General features: G+C 50.3%; 10 protein-coding genes across 10 annotated transcripts; 3 read left to right on the plus strand and 7 right to left on the minus strand.

Moving 5' to 3' along the window:
• Positions 1–353: 353 nt before the first annotated feature.
• Positions 354–883, plus strand: N7520_011840 (EMC6 family protein; the record flags this gene model as incomplete). The annotated part of the gene is made up of 2 exons (XM_057145773.1): positions 354–428; positions 500–883. 2 exons carry the CDS (start codon positions 354–356, stop codon positions 881–883), a joined length of 459 nt encoding a protein of 152 aa, XP_056991527.1.
• Positions 884–1434: 551 nt separating this feature from the next.
• N7520_011841 (SLC26/SulP family anion transporter) lies at positions 1435–4011 on the minus strand (the record flags this gene model as incomplete). Its single annotated transcript, XM_057145774.1, has 2 exons — positions 1435–3659; positions 3714–4011. 2 exons carry the CDS (start codon positions 4009–4011, stop codon positions 1435–1437), a joined length of 2523 nt encoding a protein of 840 aa, XP_056991528.1.
• A 4293-nt stretch (positions 4012–8304) lies between these two features.
• N7520_011842 (type I HSP40 co-chaperone YDJ1) lies at positions 8305–9753 on the minus strand (the record flags this gene model as incomplete). Its single annotated transcript, XM_057145775.1, has 4 exons — positions 8305–8615; positions 8680–9504; positions 9578–9647; positions 9718–9753. The coding sequence occupies 4 exons, from the start codon at positions 9751–9753 to the stop codon at positions 8305–8307; spliced, it is 1242 nt and encodes a 413-aa protein (XP_056991529.1).
• Positions 9754–10630: 877 nt separating this feature from the next.
• N7520_011843 (cytosine deaminase) lies at positions 10631–11248 on the plus strand (the record flags this gene model as incomplete). The annotated part of the gene is made up of 3 exons (XM_057145776.1): positions 10631–10789; positions 10858–11123; positions 11227–11248. 3 exons carry the CDS (start codon positions 10631–10633, stop codon positions 11246–11248), a joined length of 447 nt encoding a protein of 148 aa, XP_056991530.1.
• Positions 11249–11408: 160 nt separating this feature from the next.
• On the minus strand, positions 11409–12677 carry N7520_011844 (uroporphyrinogen decarboxylase HEM12; the record flags this gene model as incomplete). The annotated part of the gene is made up of 4 exons (XM_057145777.1): positions 11409–11479; positions 11533–12456; positions 12531–12572; positions 12623–12677. The coding sequence occupies 4 exons, from the start codon at positions 12675–12677 to the stop codon at positions 11409–11411; spliced, it is 1092 nt and encodes a 363-aa protein (XP_056991531.1).
• A 259-nt stretch (positions 12678–12936) lies between these two features.
• Positions 12937–14479, minus strand: trm82 (putative tRNA methyltransferase; the record flags this gene model as incomplete). Its single annotated transcript, XM_057145778.1, has 3 exons — positions 12937–13309; positions 13361–14014; positions 14064–14479. 3 exons carry the CDS (start codon positions 14477–14479, stop codon positions 12937–12939), a joined length of 1443 nt encoding a protein of 480 aa, XP_056991532.1.
• A 404-nt stretch (positions 14480–14883) lies between these two features.
• Positions 14884–15952, plus strand: N7520_011846 (60S ribosomal protein uL10; the record flags this gene model as incomplete). The annotated part of the gene is made up of 3 exons (XM_057145779.1): positions 14884–14937; positions 14999–15188; positions 15252–15952. 3 exons carry the CDS (start codon positions 14884–14886, stop codon positions 15950–15952), a joined length of 945 nt encoding a protein of 314 aa, XP_056991533.1.
• A 1089-nt stretch (positions 15953–17041) lies between these two features.
• N7520_011847 (putative GARP complex subunit Vps53) lies at positions 17042–19690 on the minus strand (the record flags this gene model as incomplete). The annotated part of the gene is made up of 3 exons (XM_057145780.1): positions 17042–17752; positions 17803–19598; positions 19654–19690. The coding sequence occupies 3 exons, from the start codon at positions 19688–19690 to the stop codon at positions 17042–17044; spliced, it is 2544 nt and encodes an 847-aa protein (XP_056991534.1).
• A 672-nt stretch (positions 19691–20362) lies between these two features.
• On the minus strand, positions 20363–21301 carry N7520_011848 (class I SAM-dependent methyltransferase; the record flags this gene model as incomplete). Its single annotated transcript, XM_057145781.1, has 1 exon — positions 20363–21301. The coding sequence occupies one exon, from the start codon at positions 21299–21301 to the stop codon at positions 20363–20365; it is 939 nt and encodes a 312-aa protein (XP_056991535.1).
• Positions 21302–22271: 970 nt separating this feature from the next.
• N7520_011849 (uncharacterized protein) lies at positions 22272–25957 on the minus strand (the record flags this gene model as incomplete). The annotated part of the gene is made up of 3 exons (XM_057145782.1): positions 22272–25295; positions 25350–25504; positions 25561–25957. Coding segments are annotated over 3 exons (3576 nt in total), but the record flags the coding sequence as incomplete, so codon positions are not given.
• Between the last annotated feature and the right edge of the window lie 1584 nt (positions 25958–27541).

Consider the following 27541-nt stretch of genomic DNA (forward strand, 5'->3'; position numbering starts at 1 on the left):
GGGGTAATCGTAGATATGAACATGATTTTGGTCCATTGTTCCAATTGTTTTCAGTATATAACTTTCAATTGATTGAATCCTTACTACATAGAGTGGCCAGTGGCCCGTGCACCTTCTAGAAACTCGCCCCGACCTCGTCTCTCCACCCATCTCTCCCCGCCAGCTTTGGACACACCCATTGCCATTCCAGACATCTCCCAGCAGTGCTGGTATTATTGAGGCTATACTTCTATTCCAAGCTACCTCATCCGTCTCGATTACCGAGCATAAGCAACCCAGCACCAAACCTCAGAACACGACACGGACAAAAGAACCCCAAGAACAACCTCCCAGAGAAAGACACCTACGCAAAAATGGCGCCAACAAAGCAGGAACTATCCCTGATAATCAACCCTCTCGTCCCAGAGGCCGTTCAGCATAATAATCGCGTACGTAATCTCCGTCCCTCAATTCAATCCAACATCTCACAATCCCAACCCCGAAAACTAACACGAAATAGGTCCTCTCCTCCCTCCACAGCCTAACATCCTTCCTTCTCGGTCTCAGCGCCGGAATCCTCGCCCTTCAATCCGCGGCAGGCTTCATCTTCTATTTCACCGGTACCGTCCTCGTATCCGGCCTCTTCCACCTTGTTATCCTCAAGCGCTCTGGTGGCGCAGGGGCAGGCGCTTTCTTCCCCGGTGCTGGGGGTGAGATCGAGGGCAGTGTTAAGATGGATAAGTCTGGGGTTGTGAGTATGGATCTTGGGGGGAGGAAGGATCGGAGACAGTTCGTGCTTAGGAAGGGAGCTTGGAGGGATCTTTGGTTTGGGGGTGGTGTTGTTTCGGAGGCTTTGAGTGGATTTGTGCTTGGGTGGGCTGGTGTGGGAGGTGTTTTGAGGTGATTTGTTTCTATTTTCTTTATTTTATGGATTTGAAGGGTTGGGGGGATGTTGAGATGGATGGTCATCTTTGTATATTGCGGAAAGGATCATCTTTTGTGTATTCAATGTACTCCGTACTCCGTACTCCCTATATCAACGAGATCTGGAATCGGATCCAGATTTAAAGGCTTTGATTCAAGGAATACTAGGAATTCAAGGCATTGTTTACGGAATACTACAAGCTTACGAGTGGATGATTTGAAAGAGTCAACGCGATCTATGTATTCAAGTTGAAAGGGTATCCCAGTAAACATTTGGAGCTCTAGGCAGAGCCGCCGTCGCCCGTGTTCCCAACCAAACAAACGCCAGGGCAGATTATAAGCCAGAAAATCAAAACCAGACGTGTCGGGACGAATAGAAGGTAAATACAAGGTGATATGAGGCGGAGAGGAAAAACAGATTAACGGGTCATAAATCCGGACATATCATATGGACTCCAAGCCAGGGATGGTCCACGATGCAAGACAATATGCAATGATGTCAAATATGGAATGCCAAAGCATAGAAATCATTTAGTGGATCTCCGGGATCTCATCTGACGAGTTCGCAATGGCGCTGTGGAGGGCGCTGGTCAGGTCGATGTGGAAGAAGGGTCTGTTCATACCCTGCACCAGAGCAACCTTGCGACGACCGCGGTACGCCTTGCTGTCTTTCAGGTCGTGCTGGAGTTGCTTGTCCTCCGCGATGACACCACTGTCCTGAGAAGAGGTGGTCTCAATAGTCTCTGTCTCGCGCTCGGTGGTGGAAGTGTGCTTTTGGAAGTTGGCTTCAATATCTTGATCGCGCAAGGCTTGTTCGCGCTGGTTGTTGATCATCTCGGCGTGGGCGGCAGCTGAGGCACTACCCTCGATCTCGGCAACACTGAAGATGGGTTTCCAGCGGTGGAAGCCGTCGCTGGAGGTTGGGGAGGGGAAACCGAAGCCGGCGGCGGAGAGAGCTCGCTTGGTCCAGCGGTTGTTGATATGGGCAAAGTGCCACTGCACGGTGCGAGGGGAAGCGTACAGATCCAGCTGGTTGCGCACATCGATCAGGTTCTGGACGGAGGTGGTGTCCACGTTGTTCACGGAGGAGAAATCCAGAATGACAGCCTGCAGAAGCGGGCGGGTGTCTTCGGTTTCCGCGGCTTCCCGACCAGGGCGTGGGCCTGGGTCGTTCCAGGGACGGTCACCACGACGGGCGTAGGCATGCGGGTTTGTGCGGCGAGTATTACGGAAGATTGTTCGCACCAGGGCATCCGTGTAGTGGTTGGCGTTGGGGTAGTTGAAGCCCTCGGAGAAGCGGTAGATGAAGATACCCGGGTAAGGCTGCTCAAGTTCGATATCGGGGTTCGAACCATCGGCATGGTTGGTGGGGAGAAAGATGGAGCGGTGGTGGTGCTCGTCGTGGTCGGTGGGGGTTTTGTTAGATCCGAGAGAGCCGTATTTGCCATCACCATCCAGCAGGTGATCACCCACTACGGAGTGAATGGTAACACGGCCGAGGAATTGACCGCGGGCCTTGGCGGCACGGAAAAGCAGCACAGCGAGAGATACGCAGATGGTGCAGTAGATACCGTCTTCAATGGATGAGAAAACAGTAACAATAACACCAATGAAGAAGATCACGACGTCAAGCGGGGACACACGCCAGAACTGGTAGACAGTGTTGGGCGAAGTAATCAGATCACCAACAGCGTGGATAATGACACCGGCGAGGGAGGCCTCAGGGATGTAGTAGAAGACCTCAGTCAGGGCATAGATAGCAAGGAGCACAACGATGGCGGTAATCAAACCAGCAAGCGGCGTCCGCACACCAGCCTTGGACTTGATAGCAGTTCGGGAGAAGGATCCGGTGGAGGGATAACCACCAAGGAAAGGACCGAGCAGGTTGGTGACACCAATTCCGATGAACTCCTGGGAAGGGTTAATGGTGTAGTTGTTGACACGACCAAAGGACTTGGAAATAGCAATGTGCTCAATCAAAAGGACGATGACGGCAGCTGGAAGCTGGCTGGTGAAGGCCTTGATGATATTGGGGTCCATATCCGGCACAGCCGCGCCCTGGAAGCCTCGGGGCACATGGCCGAGCAAACTGAATCTGGGGTTTTTCTTGCGGTGCAAGTTCACGGCGGCACTGATCATGGTGTAGAACAGAATGACAAACACGGTACGGAGAGTCGAGGCGAAGAACCAAATCTTCGCCTTGTTCGGGTACTTCTTTGCCGCGTAAGTGCAACCGGAGCGGATGAGGTACAGCATCGCACATGCACTAACACCCATAGCGGCGTCAATACCCGCAGTTGGAAGGTGCTTAAGGGTGTTAATGATCACCAGGTAGGTTGCGTCACGGGTGGAAAAGCTTGCAGTCTCCCCGAGCATGGTCTTGACCTGTCCAACGGCAATGTTGATAGCAGAGCCAGTCATGAAAGCCGAGATAGCCGGGAGGGGGATGAAATCCACGATGAAACCGAGACGGATCAAACCTAAGAAGCACACAATACCACCCAGGATCACGGCAAGAGTCGAAGCAATCATGTGGGCAGGATAATCGGGATATTGGGCCTGGACCTGAAGCACGATAGTGCCGGTCAAGGTAGACATAACAGCCACGGGACCAATAGTAATATCCTTGGAAGTCGCAAAGAACCAGTAAATCAAGACACCCATGAATGAGGAGTACAGTCCATATTGGACGGGCACTTCAGCCAACTTGGCGTAAGCCATACCCTGAGGCACGACGACAGCACCAACAGTGATACCTATAAACCTTGTCAGATGGCGTTTGCAGGTGAAATTGACCATTGATTACTTACCAGCTACCAAATCACCCATGAGCCATTGCACATTGTAACGAGTAATCCAGTTGAGAAATGGGAACAAGCTGACGAAATAGTCGACCACTTGCTTTCCGGACGGAGTAATTTCGCAAATCCAATCAATGCTGCTGGGCTCCGGTTCATTGTAGGCACAGGTATCGACAGTGCCGACGGAGAAGGTCGACTCGCCTCTGGTGACAGGGTCGTTGGGACCGCCCATGGGATCTCTATAGGCGACCTTGATACCGAGGCCCTTGGCCAGGCCATGGCCAATCTTGGTGGCTCGTTCACCCATAATGAAACCGCCGGGGTATAGTAAGGATGAAGTATATATCAACCGAAGCAAGCAACGGTGACGAAAGAAAGCCGGGTGGACCGGGGGGAGGGAAAGTTGGAATGTCGAGTGGGATATTGATAAAACGTGGCGACGGGACCCAGGATATAAATGTCAGATATGTCAGGATATCACGCACTACCCATGTCAACCACACAAAAAAAAGGCAAAAGTAAAGTTTCAAAGATGATAAGGGGCTTTTAGGCGTAGCCCGATGTGGAGGTCTTAGAAAAGGTGTGATTCGGGTGTCAATGGCGTAATATCTAACTCCCCAGATTTTAATCAATTCCAGTTGAAAGAAGCACAGGTCGCTTTAAAGAGCAGCTTCAGGGATTAAACGGGAAGAGGAAAACCTAAGTAGCTAAAAGAAAAGAACAGAAGTCCTTAGCTTCCCTGATGATCTCAAGTTGATCCCACAAGTGTGGGACCTTGGACGGGTCTGGAAGCGATGGTTGAATGACGAAGGAGCGTGGAGCCGTCCTCATTCATACAATCTGATTATTTCAGATCAGTATACAGGACTTCGTATCTCTAGACCAAAGCTGTATATCGACTTTGATTTTTTGCTCGAAAAAAACCTCTCTTTTTCACTCTACTCTACTCTACTCTTTACTCTTTTACTCTACATTGAACACAAAAGTAGAAATTACGTGCAGAAAAATCATGACATAAGCTTCCCGCCAAGTCTCGGCGGTGACGAATCATGGCATCCACGCGGGCGTACAAGATCGGCCATGGAGCCAATGAACCAATCAGATCTTCGAATGATGGTGAAATCGCCCGTGCTGATGGTGAAAGCAAAGAGGAAATTTCCTCAGTTCCACGTTTTCGACAGACGAATTATACCGACGCTTCCCCCCAATCCCTTCTCCTCCTCCTTCTCCACGGAGGACCGCTTTCCTCCGGGGGTTACGTGTGGGTTCGCTCTCTGGTTCCCTTTTCTAAGGGAAAGACGGTGGAACCCAATAATTCCTAGCCGCGTCCCTGTCCACGTTAGCTCTGTCATCAACTTGTCTCCACCTCTCGGTCCGCGCTTGTTTGTCGGTGCTCACTACTCTATTTTTTAGGACCGGAGTAAGAGGGGCTGAGCCATTACTTTAATGAACACATATGGCCTCCACCTGCCAAGTACAATACAGCAAAAACGCGTGTTTTATTATGCATATATCGCGCATCATCGAATGTAAACCCTTATTGGCAGACTCTGTCTCTGTCACCTCCTGATTTTCCAAAAATCCTGGTATCTTGGGGCTCAGCCTGGTTCTGCATACACATGTAGATTCTAAGACATTTACCCCATCCTGACTGCAATATGCAGCACGCCCCCCACTAGCAATCTCGCAATATAGATTCGAATCACGTCATTAGCTTATTACGGCTACGGCCCATAACTTAAAAGTAACGAGGCTAGCCTAGGCCGAGCTTGAGGTTATTGATGTGGCGGCTGCACCGAAATTTGCGCCCAGCTCAAGTCACGCCACGGCATCCTTGATGGTTCACTTGTATTTGCTTTTTATCTCGTGTTCATTGTCAATAATATCGATGGAGTACTCAAGTATAATAACTTTGATCTAACCAATAGTCTTCAGTTAAGCCATTTTACCCGACATATGAAGGTACCAATCCTGGGAGTCTTGTCAAGTGGCACACGGTCACCTTCCGCAACCAGCCAATTACACAGATCTTGATCTCGATATTCAGCAATATTACACCTTTCGCCCGAACATACGAATAATTCAGCCAACCGAGGCGCCATCAGGTGCCTAGACGGTTCGCTTGCCCGAAGCGAACTGAACACACCATCCGCGTGCCGCATGGCGTATATCCTACGAACTTGCTTCCCGGTCCGACAAACCATGGGGTCTGATGTATTCTCCGCCTTCCGACTGGATTGCGGGTTTGCAATTTCCTCTTCTTACTTCTTCAAATCACACCGATTAATCTGATCAGGTGCTCTCTATCGCATCAAGGATCTTATACCCGAAATTCAAATCACATCTGCACTTCTCCACGTATCCCTCGATCGACTCCCTTTTCCATTACCTTCGAACTGATTCATTTTTCTGCGCCATGAGGTCAGCCGTGGCGTTTGATCTTGGTTCCGCATACATATGCAGGGCCCCGATGGGCAGCTCCCTTTGCAGGGATGAATAAACTTCTAAGGTTTCCACTACCGTCATAATACCTAGACCTAAGGGTGCGTTCTTGTACTGGCGGCGATTTATTCCATCGTCTGAGTCGCATGGGTTGGATACTCGTTGAGGTTTTGTCGCCTGTGGTACACGTCAAGTGCACTGCGGGGTTGGTAGAATGAATTCATCTTGAGTGCAGATGTGCACATAACCTTCCAGCGTTGCATTGCACAAGGCTTACGTTGGCTCGTGCGAGCTTTGGGGTATTCAGTCTTTGATTGGTTAGTGACCTGGTGCTGTCTGGATTAGGTATAGTCCTGGAGTGTAGGTATCGGGTACTTTAATCTATCTGGGTTACGTGCCCACCGACGAATCACGATCAGGAAAACACATGATATTTCAGGGGTCTATCGCAAATATGAGACGGATTTAATAGCACTCGAGTTGTCGGAGCGCCTCATGAACGGCCGATTTACGCCAACTCGCATCGTATAGGCCACATACTGAGCCCTTGGAAGAGTAGTTGAACCAGTTCCATATGTCGGTCCTTCAACCCCTCGGAACGAGGCTGAATACTGCATGGCCAGATGGCACTACTCATACAAGCTGATGGTCCGAATTTATCTTCTGGTTATCAACTTGTTTTGTTAATAAATCCGAGGCCGGCGTTGCGGAACTAAATTGAAAACCCTTGAAAGATTTAAGAACAGAAGCTGCATATATACCATCGAAAAGTCGGCCTTGAGGCAGTAGATTTTAAAACTGTAGGTTTGCGGATTCGAGTGCTGCTTTTTAACGTCAATTATTTACCTAGGAAACCGTGTTCGCTTAAGTAGTAGAGGCCTATGTAAAGATATCTGGATCTGATAGAGCCACATAGTTGCTCGTCAGTGAGAAGATCATTGGGCCTCGGGCAGCTTGCTACATTCGTAAAAAGAAGATATATATAATGCGGCTGATGGCGCTCGGGCAGACCGAAAGCAGACCCGAAGGTGAACAGCAACATCAGTTCCAATGACTTCTAATGTTGAAAATATGTAGAGTTTGTGTGTATCCACTGATCGATATTTCTTTTATTGAAGAGGGGTTAAAGTTTCCAGAAAATGTAGCTGAAAATTTCCAAAGTATTGTCGAGATGGAATATTCAAGGTTGCAGGTGGTAGCTTCACCACCAAGGTCATGTCCCGAGGGTCCTCCAATTCCACCCATGAAAATGTTGTGCATTTCACCTGGCAATATTTGAACATTTGAAGTCTTGTTTCTACCCATCATCGACAGCTCTACCAGTTCTTATGTTACTTTATCAGCTGGGCATTAAAATGATACCCCGGTAGATCCACGGCAGGCTGCCATCTAGAGGGGAATATACTCATCCACCAGATGTACACTTGGGTAACTACCAGCGTTACGCGACTTTCCAAGGTAATTATCCACGATTACGAGTTACAGCTCAAGAACTTTACTTCCTACAACGTTGGAAAGCAAGATCCATGCTAATGAACAATGCATTCAAGTTAAAATCCACGCAATGTCTATTCAGGTCATCATCAGTGCAGGCTAGAAAAAAAGGACAAAAAAGGAACCCATTATGAGTCACCCCAGGATCCCGTACGAAGCCGAGACCGAGCATGGAAGAGTGGGAAAGGCAACAATCTTTTTGAAGCTCCCTTCACAATCTGGGGCTGCTGCATCGTGGTCTCATCACACCTCTTTCTCCTTGTTCACGACTCTTGCCGCCACCCACTGGATTCTAGTGGCCAAAGCAGATATGGGAGCGCGGAACATGGAATCAAAAGGGAAAAGAGTATAACAGATGGAATGAAGTCGAGTGTAAACGGGGGTGAGGATTACACACGAAACAAAGAGGAAAGGGGGTCAAATAAAAAATAAAGAAGAGGATGGACATATGGCATCTTCCAAGTCTTCAGAGCAAACGCCATCGCAAAGCAAAATGGGGAAATAATCGAGTTGAAGCAATTTCACATGATCAGAAGAAAAGGAACCGATTCATGACCAGGTAAGGATTACCTGTCCTCAACCCCTTCGCATGGTATCATAAGCAAAGTTTCATCAGAGGACCTGGCATTTTGTCCTATCCCAATCACGTTTTGTGGCCCCACGCTTACTGCGAAGCGCACTGCACCCGCTCGGCACCGGCAGGAACATCGTCATCATCCTCATCCATAGCGGCACCGTGGGCACGAGCCTGGGAAGGCTCGCTGCCGTCGATGCTCTCAAGCTCAAAGTCCTCAACCATAGCATCGGCTGGGGGCTGGTTCTGGTGGACACGGGGAGGGAGAACCTTCTCAAGGAGTTCGAGGTTCTGCAACTGATCCTTCTGGGGGAACTTGACGTCGAACTTGATGTACAGGTTACCGTGGTCATGGTGACGGAAAGAGGGCATACCCTGGCCGTGGATAACCTTGATGGCGTCTAGAGAAAGAAAAAGTCAGTAAAACATCCCGCAGAAATGCGAGGAACTAGGGAATAATCATACCAGGAACGATGACCTCGCCAGGGGCGATGTTGACAGTCATCCATCGGTCGTCAAGGTGCTCAATGTGGATAGTGCCACCGGCAAGCGCGGTGAGTAGGTCAATCTCGGCCTGGTAGAACAGGTCGTCGCCCTTGCGCTGGAAGCGGGGGTGGGGCTTCTGCTCAATCTCGAAAACAACATCACCGGGGAGAACACCAGGCATCTGGTCACCCTCACCACGGAACTCGATCTTGTGGCCATCACGGACACCCTTGTCAACGTGGACGTGGAGCACCTTGCGCTCAACAACGGTCTTCTTTCCGCTGCAGCGCTTGCAGCGGTCCTTGTCGCGGACAATCTCGCCCTCGCCGTTACAGTCGGGGCAGACGGTCTGGAAACGCTGGATCATGGGGCCCATCTGGCGCATCATGGTCTTCATACCGGAACCGTTGCAGCCAGTGCACTCCTTGACGGCACCTTCCTTGCCACCGCGGCCATCGCAGCCAGCACAGATGACCGACTTCTGCAGAGCCAACTTGGAGACCTTGCCCTTGTAGATGTCCTCCAGGTTAACCTTGTGCACGTGGTGGATTGTGCGAGCCTTCTTGGGGCCCTGTTCACGCATGCCACCGCCGAACATGCCGCCGAAACCACCACCACCGCCGCCACCGAAGAACTGAGAGAACAGATCCTCGGCGTTCATACCACCGCCGCCACCTCCGTGCTCAAGACCCTCCTCACCATATTGGTCGTAGATCTGACGCTTCTCAGGATCGGACAAAATCTCGTAGGCGTGGGAAAGCTCCTTGAACTTCTCAGCAGCGTCCGGGTTGTCGGCGTTCTTATCTGTTGAGGCGAAGAAAATGTTCCGTCAGTTTTGATGATTCTGCAGTCTTCGGATCAAGATGTAGTCACGTACCAGGGTGGAACTTAAGAGCACCCTTCTTGTAGGCAGTCTTCAGTTGAGACTCATTGGCCGTGGGAGCAACCTATTAAAGAAGAAGACACCAGATTAGTATGCATTTCAATCAAGCGAGGCAAGACGATAACTCGACGTACTCCCAGGGTGTCGTAGAGCTTAGTATCTTTAACCATTGTTGAACGATTAAACGAAAGATATTAGAGGGGTAGAGGGAAACGCCGGGATCAAGAAGAACAGAAGGATGACCCGAAGATAACACAAATCAACACAAGATGTTGCAGATGTGGGGGGATTAGGAGATTGATCAAGGAAGATTGAATATCGCGGGATAAGAAATCAGGAGCCCGAACTTTGGCTGAGTAACTTTTTTTCCAATTCAGGTACTGTACGGAGATGGTAATATATTACCAGGGCAAAATGGGTCTCGCGCGGAAGAAACTGGCGGGGGAGATTCACGGTCTATATCAACTGCCCGAGTTTTCTTTTATTCTTTTACAAGAAATCCTCACTTTCTATTCTCTTTCATGCCTGTCATATTTCAATTCTGGCAGTTTCTATGCTTCTTTCTGAATGAAATTAGGCCCGAGCGTCGATTCCACGGGATTCTGCGGCCTTCGATGCGTTTCGCTGGCTTTCTATGGGCTTCCGCTGTGTCACGGCTGTAAAATACAGCTGAGTAAGGTGATTCAAAGGTTCTTTGTACTTGAAGGCGAAAAACGATGAAGATCCTGTATCTGGTTCCAGGGTTCGAGGGTTTTCTGAACAAAAGAAGATCATAGAATTTCATAAACTTTGACAGATTCAAGTTGAATCTAACTGGCTGAGAAGAAACTGAATTTTCATTTCTCACGATTCTCCCCGCCACAGTTCGAAAGCCACAACTCTTATCGATAAGCAGGAGGGGAAAAGTTCTGCGATCCACTTGTGCCCATCAAATCGGAATGATAGCGGGACTCGCCCGAGAAAAAATACCTTTAAGATATAGAGATAAGGCCATTGAGTAGTTCCCAGTTTACACTCTACATTCAAATCGTCCACCTTAAACACATTATGGAACAAGATCCTGGATTCATTGCTGCTGTGGAGGAGGCGACAAAGGGCGCTGCTGAGGGCGGTGTTCCTATTGGTGCTTGCCTGGTCTCCAAGGATGGCAAGATCCTGGGACGTGGTCATAATATGCGGGTGCAGAAAGGAAGTCCCGTCCTGCATGTTGGTACCCCTTTTTATATATCAGACATCCCTGATCTACAACTTTACTGACTGGGAAACTCCGCTAGGCCGAGATGTCCGCGCTTGAAAACTCCGGCCGTCTCCCCGCATCGGCTTACGAGGGCGCCACTATGTACACCACCCTGTCTCCCTGTGACATGTGCACCGGAGCGTGCCTTCTCTACAAGATTAACCGCGTGGTTATCGGTGAGAACATTAACTTCATGGGTGGTGAGGATCTACTGCGTAGCCGTGGCAAGGAGGTGGTCGTGCTGGATAACGCTGAGTGCAAGCATTTGATGTCTACCTTTATGAAGGAGAAGCCGGAGCTCTGGTAAGTTCCTGTACCCTTATTTGATTGGATTCGTAGTTGTGCATGAATTGTTTCTGCACGCGAAGGTTGTTTTCATGAGTCATGCTGATTGTCTGCTGTGCAGGAACGAGGATATCGCCGTCTAAGACTATAGAAGTTGCATATAAATAGCCCATGAGTTGGAGCTTCCTCATTGATCCAAAAAATCATTCCCATATTGTAATCAAACAGGAGATATCCCGATGTATCATGAAACTTTTAATGCCCGAAGTGGGTAAGAAGCCACTGGTCTTATGCAATGGTTGTTTATTTGGTGAGACGGTGGATCTCCTCGAAGAAGAACTTGAGGTTCTCCGGGTCGACAAAAGGAGTGACACCTATTCGAAGGGTAAGTATTATGGGATAGAATTTCAATGGGCTCTTCACATACCGTGTCCAAGGTTGCAGATCCAACCCTGCTTGCCCTTCTTGAATCCTTCGACCATCTTCTCCACAGTAGGAGTGATAGCGGAGGGTCCTCCGTAGAGCATACCCGGGTCAGCATTACCTTGAATAGTGACCCGGCCGTTGGCAATGCGCATAGCCTCGGCAGGGTCGTGCAGCCAATCCAGACCAACAACATTGTAGCCAGAGTTGCAAAGGTCATCCAGGGCGTACCAGGCGCCCTTGGCAAAAACGGTCATCGGGACGGGCTCCAGGCCCATCTCCTGCAGACGCTTGGGCAGGTTGGCGGAGATGTGACGCAGATAAGGAAGCGAGTGTGAGGCGAATGTAGCAGGCGAGAGTTCACCAGCCCAAGAGTCAAAGACTTGCACCAACTGCGCACCAGCAGCAACCTGAAGGGCCAAGTACTCCACACAGATCTCGGCGATCTTCTGCAGAAGTGCCTGCGACTCCTTCGGGTACTTGTAGACCCACTTCTTGGACTGGATGAAGAGCTTGCTGCCACCGCCCTCGACCATGTAGCACAGCAGGGTCCACGGGGCACCGCAGAAACCGATGAGCGGCACACGGCCCTTGAGCTTAAAGCGTGTGAGAGTAATAGCCTTATATACGTAGTCCAGCTCCGCCTTGACGTCCACCTTCTTTGCCAACACCTTTTCGTACTGTCCGTCGTCCGGCGACTGAAGGGGCTCGGGGAAGTGCGGGCCCTTCTTATCCACCATTTCCACCGTCATGCCCATGGCCTGTGGGATAACCAAGATATCGGAGAAGATAATGGCAGCGTCGACGAGGCCATCATATCGGTCAATGGGCTGGAGGGTCAAGGTCGATGCAATTTCAGGCGAGCGGCAGCACTCGAAGAAATCCCGGCCACCCTTGGCTTCGTGGTACTCGGGGAGGTAGCGACCGGCTATGAAAGAGAATGCGAGTCAAAAGACAGTTCTTCTATAGGAATTTCGAAGAGTGAGGAGGCTCTGAACTTACCCTGTCGCATCACCCATATCGGAGGACGCTCAACCTTCTCGCCTGCGATCGTCAGTAACTTTTCGAAAAATAGGAACGGAAGACTGAAATACCCCGAGCGGCCCTCAGCAGCAAGTCATTCTTGAGCGGCTCAAATTGTTCCTGCATTTTGGTGGTTGAATGCAAGGTGAGGATGAGAAATGAGATTCTTCGGGAACCGCGGGGTCGCCGAGAATCTTGAGGGATTGGCCGAGCTATCACGCCGCTCGGAGATCGTGCAGATTTGGCACAAATTTTATACGACTACTTATCAACAAAAAAACGTCTTGGATCAATTGCATTCCACTTATGACTTTTTTATATCAGGACAGTTCATTCATCAATATTCAAAGTTCGGCATTCATCTATACATTTCATCCACTCTTGTTCAGTCGTCATTGGATCTCTTCTTCATGTTCCCCAAGTTGTACAGAGAATCATTAAGCTCCTTTTGCTGCTTCTCGCTCAAAGCAGTTGGAAGATCACGAGTTCCGGCTGCGTTGATAGTGGCCACCATTGGGTCTTCAACCGAAACACACTTCGGGCCGTCTGGACCGAGGTTAATCTGGAAGGACTCAAGAAGTGCCCCAGAACTCGACTTCCAGGTCTCGGTCGAGCCAGGCTCTCGGACAGTGTCAACAGAGACAACAATATAACCCTGATCGATTCCAACCAGACCAAGCACATTTCCAGAAAGCTGGATGGTATCTTGAGCGCGGAGGGCATTGTTCTCGATTGTGTAGCAAAGAATCTGGGAAGACCTGTTTCATATGTTAGATCAAGTGTGATATTATGTGAGCCATGACACTCACCCTTCCAAGCTGACCAAGATAACGTTGACGGGACTCGAAGCAGCTTGCTCAAGGGAGATGTCCCAAATCCCGCGCACCATAACCTCCGATTGCAAAACTTCCTCAAGAGAAATATTCCGATGGATCTGTGCATTTCGCCAGTCCCACAGTAATAGATTACCGTCAGTGTCGCCGGAAACAAGAAGTTCAGGCGCCCAGGAAGGAACACAGAGCTTGCTAACGAGAGAAGTGTGGCCCAGGCAGAATTGCTCAATCACATGTGCCTGTGGAATACCACGAGACACACGAATATGCTCATCACGATCTCCGGTTAAGATATAGTTCCGTCCAGATACAGATACAGAGATCAGGTCAGCCAGCACAGAAACATGACCAATAATTGCGTGGTGTTCAAAATTGAGCGTGGCCGTTTCTTGCTTTGCAGTCTGAGCTTTCTTTTCGGCCTGAAGTCTCTGCATCTCTAGGGTTCGCAAATTACCCTTGGTGTGGACAGTAAGCGGAGTGGCAGCCGGGATGTTTGGCTGCTCCACGATCTTCCTCACATACTCGCCAGGAATCAATGGCAGCGAGTAGACATCGCCGAACTTGTCACCACAAAGGATAGTTTGGCCGTCAGGAGTCAAGGCCAAAGCACTTGGTCGCTTGGGCATCGTTCTATGTACATCAGTATTTGCAAGCCAGATATAATCGAAAAGGTACTCACCGGGAGCTCAATTCTTTGAACTTTCCATTATCACTCAGTTCAAAGACGCGGATTGTCTTGCCCTCACCAGTCGTGGCAATTGCATATTTCCCGTCGGGAGAGATCACCAGGAGGGGTATGGTAGTCCCGGCCGAAGACTTATTGCTTGCGACCTGCTTCTCCTGCTGATCACTAGAAGCGGGAGACAATTTTCTTCTTTTTTCAGGGGGTGCATCGCCGTCCGCAGTGGCCACTGCATCAGAAGCAGATTCCACAGTCGACTCTACATCTTGAGGCCAGACATCCAGGCGCTGGCCATTGGTGGCATCATAGGAGTAGAGATGACAGCCCGCAGCGGCAATCAGCAGATTGAAAACGCCCTGCGAGTTGCGCTTAGCATATTGCAGGCACTGAAATGGGTGTTGTAGGCCAGCCATGGCGCAATTTGGGGAGCTATATTTCTTGTATGATCCCAGGGCAAAATTTTGACAAGGCGGACGGATAGTAGATATGCACGGGTCTGCTAGTTAGGAATAGCAAGTTCACCACTCCAATATGTCAACCTTGGAACTTTCAAGAGTAAGAGCAAACTGTAATGTTTTATACAAGACCTGCCAGTAAGATTAATAAAATACCTCCTAAATTATGTATTGCGTCCCCAATTCCTATCCTCAGCTGTCACTGTAGCTCCAAGGCGGTGACCCACTTTAATACTCACGTGACCCACTAGCGAACGCACCGAAAAAATAACTTCAAATTGCGGAACCTTTCTTCTCCTTAACCACCTCACAACAACCTTTTTGCCCTTAAATAACCTCTCTTCAGAGACGTAAAAGAAGAAATGGGGGGCAGATCCGAAGCCAAGGCCGCTTACTTTGATAAGCTCAAGAACCTGGTATGTATCTCTTCGTTTTGAAGCTGTTCGGGATGATGCTAATTTTCCGATCTTTTATTAGCTTGACACCTACAAGACCGCCTTCATCGTCGGTATTGACAATGTGTCTTCCCAGCAGATGCACGAGATCCGTATCGCCCTCCGTGGCGAGGGTGTCGTCCTGATGGGAAAGAACACCATGGTTCGTCGTGCCCTCAAGGGTTTCGTTGTTGAGAACCCCGAGTACGAGCGTCTGCTGCCCTTCGTCCGCGGTAAGTTCAAAACAGCCTAGAGATGTCTTCGGAGGAGCAAGCAACTGACGTGAATATTTTCAGGCAACGTTGGTTTCATTTTCACCAACGGTGACATGAAGGCTATCAAGGAGAAGATCCTTGCCAACCGTGTCGCTGCTCCCGCTCGTGCCGGTGCCATTGCTCCCAACGATGTCTGGGTCCCTGCCGGTAACACTGGTATGGAGCCCGGTAAGACCTCGTTCTTCCAGGCTCTTGGTGTCCCCACCAAGATTGCTCGTGGTACCATCGAGATTGTTTCCGACCTCAAGCTCATTGAGGGTGGCAACAAGGTCGGTGCCTCCGAGGCCTCCCTGCTGAACTTGCTGAACATCTCTCCCTTCACCTACGGTATGACCATTGCCCAGGTGTACGATGCCGGCCAGTGCTTCAGCGCTGATGTCCTTGACATCGATGACGAGACTCTCCTGAAGACCTTCTCCTCGGCCATCGCTACCGTCACCGCCATCTCTCTGGCTGCCAACTTCCCCACTGTCCCTGCTACCCTGCACTCCCTCATCAACTCCTACAAGAAGGTGCTTGCCGTCGCTATCTCTACCGACTACACCTGGGAGGGTATTGAGGAGCTCAAGGACCGTATCGCTAACCCCGATGCTTACGCCTCCGCTGCTCCCGCTGCCTCTGCTGCTGCTGCCACCTCCGGTGGTGCCGCTCCCGCTGAGGAGGCCCCCGCCGCCGATGAGGACGAGTCCGATGACGACATGGGATTCGGTCTCTTCGACTAAGCGCCTAAAACTCGGAAGGCTACGATTGCCATGTATTAGATTTACTTGACCCAGACCTGAAACGGATGGCGAATGAAATGACTATGATGGCTACGAGACACCTGTCTTGTGTTTTCAGACCGTAATGGACGTAGACCTACGATCCATTACTTGTCTTGACTGCAAAGAGTGAGTTTGAACCCTTTTTGTTTTGTTCCACTCGCTTTTGTTTTCACTTTCCATCAATCCTGGCGGATGATTATACCTTTTTAACCCCGAGCAATGGTCTCCTGACCGCGCTGACGATTAAAACGCAACAACAACACTCTAATTTTTTGCTGACGCCACACCCTACTCTGCTTTTGTCTTTCACTTCACTTTTGATCTTGTTTTGGAAGCAATTGCTAACGTTTGAAAAGTTTACAGATCCTCCTTCCAGACTTGCTAGTCATCGCCGTAGATGATCGCGTAGACTGAGATTGCTGCACACTGTGCCTGCCCTCAGGCCGTCTTATAGTCAAGACGTGCAGCTCCTTTGTACGACCTTTAGTGAAGCTTCATGCTTGATGCGCTTAAGGACGTCATCCGATCCGCCGCATGGTCAACCTTTGACCTAGCCAGATGACAGCATTACTAACATTAGTGGAAGGCAATTCTCTTGGCTCGACAGGTACAGGTACATTTGCATAGCATGCTAGTCGAGCAGCATACAATTTTCCTTCGCATTTTGAGATGGATCCAGTAAGACCGCTGCTAGTCGAGTTCACTTTCCTGGGTAGTGCCCGCCGCCTCCAGGTAAAGGTTCTGCCCGATGGGAAAATGCATCTATTCGGCTTAGCACGGTCCAACAATCCCCCGATTTATATGGACACGTCGGTGTATGCTTGTTGTACAGCAAGTGGTGTTCTTACCGAAGGGGGACTCGAGTGACCAATTAGGATATTCGTCTACCAGTTGGCACCTACGCAAGTCCGGTAGACCTGGCTCTATGCTACCGGAGTCATAGTACAAGGAAGGGTTTAAGTACACATCTCAGTGGATCTATTGTGGTATACGTGCTCAGAAATCAAATAATTATGGACAAGCGCTCAGGTATATTCCAACATAACATCACTCATCGGCACCACGCCCAAAGCGACCTCCAAAGCCACCTAGATCACGACGGAAGAACTTGCCAATATTCTTGAGGTTCTCATTGAGATTGGCTGCAGCACTTGTCTCGGACGGACTGAGATGGTTGACCTGTTGTCCCGAGTTGGCTGGAGCAGGTGATGAGGTACCAGATGCACCTGCCACCGATGACGTCCCAGCTACACCGGAGGTTAAGCTGGGGTTTCCGAAGCGGTCGACGCCATCTTTGGCGGCGGAGATGATGGCGGAGCCGAGCATCGAAGCGTCGAAGCGGGATGGCATGGACGAGGTACCACCTAGACCTAAGCCTTGGGATACCGAGCCGGTTGTTGTGGGTGCAACGGGGGCTTGGAGCGCAGTAAGCATTGGGTTGCTTTGTTGGAGGTTAGCCGCGTAGCGGTCTGAAGCGCGATGCATCTGGAACAGCTCCACGAGATGGTTTTGTTCTTGACGGTTGCGGATGCCCTTGAGATCGAGAATTTTGCGGAAATTGTTGTTGTTGCGATCCGCGATATGAATCAGGTATGCTTGAACGAGGGCCTCGGGTGGAGATGGTCGGACTTGGAGAGTTTTAAGAAGTGTTTCGATTTTGTAGAAGCTGGCGTTCACGCGCTTGACAAAGCCTGCTGGGGCTGGAGCGGGGAGGAGAGATGTGAGGCCACTCTTGAGGGTGAAGGAGTCAAGAAGCATCTGATGAATGTTAGTTAGGAAACTAGAATGATGCGGATGGCAAAATTTACCTGCTCGGCGCCAGTTTCTGCAATCGGCCTACATTGGAAGACATTGCTAATGAACAAGCTTGACATCAATTCAACCAGATGATCGGAGAAAGCCCGCGCATATTGCTGCTTGTGCAGCAACTGTAAGATTTCGGCTGCCTTGTCTTTCGTTCGAGAAAGCAATTCGGCCACATAGGAACTCTGATCACTAACGGCTTCAATCTTACTCCATGGTGTGTTGCGCATTTCGCGCCAGGATGGTTCCAAGCCGACCTCCACCTGGCGGACGAGACCTCGCACAGCCGCAGATGCGATGCCCATGAAAGAATCCGCCTGGCTTTGTAGATCTACCGACTGCTTGAGGCTCTCATCGAGTCTACCTTTGATCTTTTCTTCCAGCTGATTACACGTGGTATAGCAGTAATCGGCAGTATTGAGGACAGATACCAAGTCTTCGATTGAGGGTACTTTAGCCGGAGTCTGACTAGCAGGGCGTTCACTTATATAGGCGAGAAGGACTTGCTGTGCATATTGATCCAGATATTTTGCAAATACTTTAGCCAATTCTGCAAGGCTGGCTCCCGTGGAGAGCTTGGAGCATTGCTGCAGAGCGTGGCGATAGAAAGTAAAGAGTTCAGTTGATGAGGAGATCACAGTGTGGGAATTGAATTCATCGTCCGGGGGTCTCAGGGGTTGTTGGCGGTATTTTGGTAGCAGGGCAGCTAGCTGCTTGTCCTGCGCTTCCACCCAGACACTCAAATATGGCTCAAAGGCCTCGGAGATTGATTGACCAAACGTGGGGGTTTCCGTTGAAGCGAAGGTATCTGTGGATGGGCGCGACGGAGGCGCAAAGCGACGCTCGAGGGAATGTTCGAATTCCAGGGTCTCTTGCAAGCAAGAAAGTAGCATGTTCACGTCAATTGATTGGCCGCTGCGCACCGAACGAGACAAAATTCCCTTGTAGTCATCCCGAGTGCCTTCACAGAACACATTGGCCAGGATCTCATTCACACGCCATGAGGCGGGGAAGATAGCAGCGTTCTCTTCATCGTAGGTCTTCAGGATGCGACGGAACCATGAATATCGGCGGGAGATGTTGTCCAAAGATCCAGCCTCTTCATTGTTTCGAAAGACCTGGCGGTACTCTCTCAGCTGGGTGTTGCAGTACCATGTGACCAGCCTCGAGCGCGCATGCTCGCCCAATGCATCAATAACCAGACAAGCCTCCGACAACGTTCCGCGCCTCTGGGCGACCTCGCCCTTCGCAAAGGCGATCTCAAAGTCCTCACAGACCTGTTCCAAAAGGTCTCGCTGGATATCCGCCACATTCCTGCTCAGGATCGCAATCTGGTCAATCGATCGGTACGACTTGAAGTGGGCCATGAGCTGGATCACCGCTTGGAGCAGTTGCGCGCAATCGCGATACTGTCGTGTCCGGCTGAGGGCCTGGAGCTGATCGTAGGCGGTGGTCAGCATCTGTAGCCGCTTGAGTGCCGTCATCGACAAGGTGAGGTTCTTCTTCGCGTTGTCCAATTGCTTGATGTCGGCCGTCATGTCAGTGATAGCCTGTTCAGTCTTCATTGCGCGCTCGCGAACGTCGTCGATCTTCTTGAACAGCTCCGATAGGTCGGACTTGGCGGTCTGGATGCGTTCCACGCTCTCCGCATTGGAGGTGACCTGCTCCTCCACTAGGGCACTGATATCGTGGTCCAATTCATATTCGTAGGCGTGAAGGCCGTCGGCAATCTGCGAAACGGAGGCGAGGGTAGAGGGATGCGAGAATATGGCATTCAGGTGGTCGATCGGGTCGTAGTCCACTAGAGAGATTCGGAGTCAGTGTCCGTGAGTGTTTAGAGAGTGGAATTCCCATACCTGCATCCAAGGCGTCAAGGGGCTCGTCAGGCGGCATGTGGCCGGTGGGAATAGTAATTGTAGTCATCCCACTAATTCACCAAGGTCACCCTGCGGCCAAATAGGGGCAATCTGGTGCAAGGCGCATTCGAGGGGTGTTCACAGGACGAAGTCGGCGGGCCGCATCTCTCGGCCGCTACTCCCCGTACTCGGGCCAGCTTGGCGTTTTACGCAACCTGCAATAGACACCATCATTTCACTACCGTGTATAGAAATTTAAAGCGAGACCAAATTGGAATTTAAAAAGAATAAATTAAAATAAATATTTCAAGTTTGTAACTGTCTCCAGGTGAATACTATAGCTCTCAACCAATTGGCAAACGAGCGGAGCGGAGTTCACAACAAAACCCGAGATGAAGTAAACATGTAAAAAGAAAAAGAACATCAGTGCCCGCTCTGTGGGATGCCTTTGAAAAGTTCAAGATATGTATCACTTACAGTACCTGGAAGCTCCATGAAATGTTGTTCGTAGTAATAGTATTGTTCTATATTTCTGTGTTAGGTCTTACAATTTTGTACGTCTTATTGCGAGTTATGTTGACTGAGAATTGAGATCACTGCATGAAAGTAACACTTCTGACCGTGAAAGATTAGAGCTCGTAGATATATCAGGTAGCTAACTAGGCACCTACCTAGGTAGTGTGCTCTAGAATCCAACGTATACATGATTTTACTCACCTTTACCCTTCTTCACCATCAACAATACCCCCATCGAACCCCCTCGAATAAACTCCTTCCCCTCCTCCACCCCCGCTTCATGAAGGAGCTTCTCCATGGTCCTTCGAAAAATCCTAGCAACATCCCCCTCAGTCCCTGCAGCATCAGGATTCGCCTCCCGCCAGCGCGTAACCGGACTTCCAACCGCCATCATCTTCTCCATCTGATCCATGCTCAGAACAGGCTCTCTATCGAAAAACGCCTCCTCAACACCCCACTCTCGACGAAAGAAGGTATCTTTATCAAACGCCGCGATGGGGGCATCCAGACTCCATGGGAGAGGGAGCTCGGTATACCGACTATGAGTTAGGAGGTTCCCCGGCTCATAGAATGGTGCAAGATACTCCGCCTGGATCTTCTCCATTGCTGCTTGGATGGCAGCTGCGTTAGGTGTGGAGAGGTGGATTGCTGGTTTGCAGGGTGCCCAGAGGGCGACTGTACCACCTGGTTTAAGGACGCGGGCGGCCGAGGACCAGAAGGCTGGCATGTTGAACCAGTGGGCTGCGTTTGCGGAGATGATGAGGTCCACGGTGGCATCTTGGATTGGTGGGGATAGGTTTGAGCCAAGGTCCTCAGCCGTTGATACGTTGAATTGCACGTTGGTGGTCTGTTTTCCCTTGCTGTGTGTGCGGGCTGTTGCTATCATGCCTTCGGATGGATCGAGGCCGAAGACGGAGGAGAATCTCGGGGCTAGTGCGTGGGTGGCAATGCCTGGACCACAACCAATATCGAGGAGAATATCGAGACCCCCACCGGTTGATATGTGATGGTCTATGATCATTTGGTATATGCTGGGATGGTATTCGGGGCGGAGGTTGGCGTAGGCTTCACCCTGGGCTTGGTTGTAGGTGCTGAATGTCTTTTCCTGGGAAAATGGGGCATTGGTGGACATGGTGGGCATTATTTCGACAAGCAAGAAAGATCAGGAGAACTCAATGTAGGATGAAATAACCCTGAAGATGGGAAAATCGAGATATTTATAGATGCCAGTGCACATATGCAGTATAGACATCGTTTAAGCTTCAGATCCACCAACGCTAAACCCAAATGAGGCGATAATACAACTGCGAATCCCGAATCCCGAACGGCATTACAAGAGAATCCGTTGCCAACAAGAGTATGGTTTATTCATCAACCCTTCCCGATCCACCGTGTCGTGATGGCGTATTATAGTAAGATCAGCCTCGACCGCGCCCCCTTGCCCGGGCTTCATTGTTTGCTGCGGTTTCGGCCATTGGTCGGTCTTCAGAGGATGTATGCTTGTCGAGTTGATATCTGGTGTATTCTCCTCGTATTTTTATCCTGTTACCCTGATTTTAGATATTGCTGACCTTGGGATGCCTTGCAGGCGGCTTCTCGATAGTTCAACCGCTCTATATCATCTCGACCAATGAAGTAAATCCTTCAGAGCTATGTCTTTTTACTATTTCTGAGCTGCGCCGCATGAGTACGTCGATGAGGATTAGACAGGCTGGACTATTGGTTGAGGATTCATCGAAGAGGATTGGTTTATTAGACAGCAGAAATGACTGCTCTTGACAGAATTGACAAATGAGAACCAGTCTGTGCATTTTAATAAAGCGTGATTGATCTACACACAAACAAAAAACAGCAGCCTTGAAATGATTGTGAAGACCCATTGCGCCAAGCCAGTGTGTAACTCCAGTTGATGCGCAATGCAAGATATGAGCGAATAAGAATTCAAAAATCCGAAGGAATCAGGGAGGGGGACCGGTGTAGTCCGCTGTGGGTTCTAGATTAAACAGGAACGATGCAGATGTGACGAAAGGAGATGATCAGGAGACGAAAGGATCGAGGTAAGGTGAGGGAGATAAGAAAAAAAAAAGAGTAAAGGAGAGATGCTAGTGGTGCATGGTGTTGGTAGTACCGGGGTATACTCCGTGTTGAGCATAGTTCTGGCTTTGTTGGTAGTTTGGCGGGATATTTGGTGCCTGACCAAGCTGGCCATACCAGGATTGACGGCGAGGTTCTTCGGGTTGATTCAATTGGTGGACAGCATCCCAGGTGCGGTTCGCACCAGCCATGTTGTACATGGCATGTGGGCGAAATTGCGGCTGAGGCTGAGACTGGGGTGGGTACATCGAGCCATAATAACGAGGATCGGCTTGCTGGTGCATCATTTGCTGTTGGCGTTGGGTAATTGCATTCTGGACCATCTGGTTCGACACCTGCCCTCTTATCTCACGTCTATCACGTTCGCGGGCATCGATGGTTGACACCAAGCCCCCGGGGTTAACAGGAGCCTGTGCTCGGCGATTGTCCTGTGACATGTTGAAAAATGGAGAATTGGTTACTCGAGCGACATGTTCTTGTTCCCGAGCAGAGAGATGATTCGAAATGTCGTAGTTGAGCATTGGGCCGGTGCCCCGCGAAGATGGCCGATAGTTGGGATCCTGATTGTTCATGCGTGAACTAGAGCGGGCATGTTGTGTCCAATCTCCAGATGCTGGACGCTGTGGGGGTGGGGTATTATTAGATGAAGATCGGCTGTGCAGATGCACGGGGGGACTAGGTGCTGCGCGTTGCTGGACATACTGCTCCGGTGTGAGACCTCCGCCAGGGGTGGTAGGACGGTTGGAAGCCATTCCAGGCTGCCACAGCATGCTCCGTCTGTGTTCCTCCTGGCCAGGGGACCGGCTATGACCGATATCCATGGTGTTTGTCGGCACAGAAAGCCTGTATCGCTCGGCTTCAGAATCGCTTCTCTGGTGGGATCCTCTGCGTAAAGCGTCGCCCGTACTTGGGCGTCCAGTGGTGGGCATGTAAGTCAGCGTGGGCCCGAAATCAACAGATGGGATGTCCGGGTTGGCTTCTTTAGGCTGGTTGGTCGAGTAACGAGCATCGCCAATGACAAGATCGGCTTTCGCGGGTTCGCCCACAATCTTCATGACACCCATTCGCGGCTTGGTCGATTTCTGAGACTTCTTACTGTAAATAGAGTCATGGGTGCTTGCGTAGTCCGGCGAGACAGTAGAGTCAGCATCGTCATAAACACTTTCTTCCTCAATTTGATTCTCGTTCGGAGTAACGGGAGATGGCAGATGAGGAGCAATGCGATCGAGAGCATCTTCGTCCACAGTGTGGCGAAGGTCATCCAGGCTAGGCTCATCGGGAGACTGGGGCTCGTCATTGAAGAGCTGTCTTTGGGGAAGTGGCTTCCGTTTCACCGACTTGGCCGAGTCAATTGGAATCTTTCGCTGCGGCGACGAGGACCCCGTAGTGCTAGATGTTCGAGGCCGATCATCCGTGTTTAGGGAGGCTTGCATCGCGACAGCAAGACGCATTCCTTCCTCGCTGGGGGGATTGGCCAGTTGTGGGTTCGGCGAGCTTGTAGGCCCCATTCCCTGTACAGCAGGCGCGGGAGCTGGCACTCGAGAGCGCTGGTTTTGGGACTGCTCATCGCTGGCTGGGGAGGGGTAGTCCTGTACCGCGAACGCGTCTCCGCCCATCTGGCCAACCGACGTTAGCTGCATGAGAGTAGCGTCGGACATGCGATTGTTGGCCAATCGCTGCGCTGCAGTTGCGTGAGGGCGGTTCATGGGCATCTCCCGAGGACCGTGTGCGAAGGCCGGGGGGCTTGCGACAGGAGAAGGAGGCGTGCGCGGTGGAAGCTGCTCTCTATTGACCAGGGCAGGATGTCTTCCCCCCTCGGGACTGTAGTGCTCCATGATAGGACCCGCCAGCGCAGCTTGTCTGTCATGTTGCACCAGATCCTGGGCCGATAAGTCAGGTGAGCTTTCATTCAGGGATGCATAGCCGAGCCTAGGCTCTGTCTGCAGGCCTGTGATGTCCGACGTTCCGCGATTGTGATAGGTGGGAGTTTCAGCTCTAGGGACCTCGCGAATCACCGCTTCGGTAGACCCATTGAACTCAGGCTTGCCCTCCAGAAAAGGTCTACGAGGGGATTCAGTCGGGTTAGACTGGTTAATAGAGACACTCGAGCGGTATCTTGGCCGAGTGCTGTTGACGCTGTTGGCTCTGCTTCGACCCGTAGATGCCCTCTTCTGGGTCGCTTCTTTCAGCTGTCGCCTCCACTCGGCTTCACTCCATCCTTGGCTCCCCGGGGTCTGAAGAAGGGTAGAAATGTCCAAAAGGTCCAGGTATCCAAATCGACGCTCCTGGGGGAATGCAAACATAATGCTCTTAATATGATTGGTGTCGGCCACAAGACGAGTCGGGCGGCCATAAAGATTGAAGGTATCGAAGGTCGGGAAAAGGAATCGCAGCATCATTTCAAATCCAGAAACCGCGGCATGCAGCTCTGGCATGACATATACAAAGCCCTCCGTGGTGGCCTGGTTCTGCCCGTGTACCGTGATCCGGCCTTCCAATTTCACCAGAGTCGATTGGTCGATCAAAGCCTTGGACTGTGGGTAGATAGCATATGCCGAATAAACGTGGGTCATTGTCGCAATCGGGGTGACCTTTTTGGTCTTGCGAGTCTCAAAAAACTGGATGTTTCCTGTGACTGGGATGGATAAACGATCATATGCCGATTTTTTCAAAGCCTTTTTAGCCTTTGCGACCTCCCTCTCATCCGGAGGGTTGATCACAAACCAGCATCGTCTCCACGGAGTTCCTGCGCCAAACCGCACCCGTGCCCAATCTTCATGTCGGAATCTTGAAGGAGCCAGGATTGCTTGGATTCCATTGAGATGTTTCCCTTTGGCCGCGATGAGAGAGCCGGTGTATGCTTCATATAAGGAAGTATGCTCGAACATGGCAAGACGGACTGCAGCAGTCCACTCGCACATGGAATGAAATGTGCGAAAATGGAGGAGGTATCGGTTTTTCCCTGCGGAGGAGATACTCAAAACATTATTCAAAGGTGCTGCCGCACCATTTCTGATGGGCAATGTTTCAATCTATGTAACCCTTGTTAGCTTGGGCCAAATCAACGGGGGTTCAAACACGGTTACCATTTTGATGGACGCATCTGCCACATTAATAAAGGTCGCCGGGACCTCTTGTCCGCCAGCTTCGTCCAGCGCAGTGGCATCCCATAGAGAAAGAACTGTTCCTACAAGTTGAGCATAACATTCTACCCATTGCCGATCTAGACACGGTCGCCCGTCTGTACACATCGTGTTAGCCCAACTCTGTCCCGTATCAAAGCTCACTTAGACGTACGGTTATCTTGGTCATTAAGCTTCAAAAAATAGCCTTCGTGGTAGACTTTGTTGGTGTGTATGTTGAGGAAGGAAAAGATCGGCGATAGCTCCGGTGGGGTACCATCCACCTGGGCCATCAACGGAGGATTGCTTGAGAAGATCATCGACGCAGGACGTGACCCAATCCCACCAATTCTGGGCGTTGTACCACCTATTGGGGAGAACTCCGTGGGTGGTGAAGGTGTATCGGGTGACGGTGTCTGCCACCGAGGTGGGGTTTCAACAGGAGAAGCATTTTTCGGGGATCTGCGACTCAGTTTTCCTTCATTGTTTTTGGGGCCTCCGAATGTTGAAATAAACGAGCGAACTAGAATAGATGCAAGGGAGAGGTTAATCCAGCTGCTCCGGTGGGTTCTGCCTGTTTCCGTTACCCCCGGGGATCAACTTACCACGTGAACCACCCATGACGTTGAAAAGCGAACAACCACCTCACAGCAGTGGTGACGGGGCAGCTGTGGAACGTCTCTCTGAAGTTCTTGAGAGACTTTGGGCAAGACCAGGGGATAGGGGGAAAGACCACAAGGAACACGGTGGTGTGCACGGGTCTGGTCCGCAGTGGAGCAGGTTAAAACGAGAGGATAGGCCGCAGAGACTTGGAATGTTGGCGCAGGGTCGGTCAATCCATAGAAAGGGAATTCAGGGTATGACCAAGACGAGGCGAAAGAAAAAAAGATACAAAATTCTGGTAACGACCGGACACGACGGAAAGGTTGGCAGGAGCACAAAAGCCAAGTGGGTGTGGATGACGTTAGTAACGGGGTTCTCTTAAGTGGAGATTTTACTAGTCAATTTAGTCGGATTTGGATCAGGAGGAATGCAGAGAAAAGGAGAAAATGGCAAAAAATTCAAAAGTTCAATGAATTCAACAAGAGTTCGAGAGTTCGAGAGTTCGAGAGTTCGAAAGTTCAAAGGTTGTAAAGTTCTAAAGTTCTAAAATAGAAAGGCGAAACTAGGACCGTGGGTCTTCACCATATGGTCCCATCTTGAAGAAGCCTGGAGAAGCATCACCCATTGGATAATGATTTCAATGGAGAAAATCAATTTACTCCACGTCGCATACCTGTGGGACTTTGAAACAAGATAAGCTACATATATTACGTGCAAGCTATAATTGATCTGGAAAAGTAGGTCAAGTCCAGATAACTTATGGTCTAAATGTAGGCTGCGTCATCCCGGACCCTCTTAGGTACGTGCGATCGGCGGTGCCCAGGTGGAGGAGTCCTTTGTCTCACCCAAATATAGCACAGAACTATGCACTCTATATAGAAAATTCTGTTCCACTTGAAAAGGTCTACAAAGTACTCGGTCTACATGGATTTTTGTTCTGTTTATGATTCATTTTTTATTTGTATTTTCCAAGTAGGTTATGACTAGCACGCCACTCGGTCTTGCCACTTTCAACGTGACTTTGTCAGCCGGGAGCTTTTCTGCCGGGCCACGTTTATACATTCTCACTGCACTTGAGGTTCGTGGCATCACACCGCTCTAAGGGAGGAAAAAGAAACCAAGAAACGAAACAACTGGAAATCTGATCTGGATCTCTGTGCCCAATCCTGTTTATGCAGTGTTCATCCAAATCAGAACATTGGGCCAGTCTCCCTCTTTGCCCGGAGCCCAGAGTCCTGCCCAGAGTCTTGGAGTCTTGGACCCCTAATGGCGGTTCAAAAGCATACGTACCCCTCTCGTGCTCGGCAGATTTAGGTCTCCACTGTTGTCAGCCACAGGGCACCTGAACCCTTTTTAACTACTTCTGGTCGCAAGCGATTGCTTGGCAAGGTCCGATACCGGGGAAGGGATCCACTGTTAGCCATGGTTAATCTCGACTTTAAAATGTTCAATGTTGGGTCACAGTAATCCCCAAAGGACTGTAGGAATATATTTGTGCTGGCAAATGGTGGCTGTGCTGTTGAAATCTAACAGATCGGGTTCCAACGGATCAG

The sequence above is a fragment of the Penicillium odoratum genome, assembly GCF_028828045.1.
Source record: "Penicillium odoratum strain IBT 22623 chromosome Unknown utg000008l_segment0_segment0, whole genome shotgun sequence".
Classification (NCBI taxonomy): Eukaryota; Fungi; Ascomycota; class Eurotiomycetes; order Eurotiales; family Aspergillaceae; genus Penicillium; species Penicillium odoratum.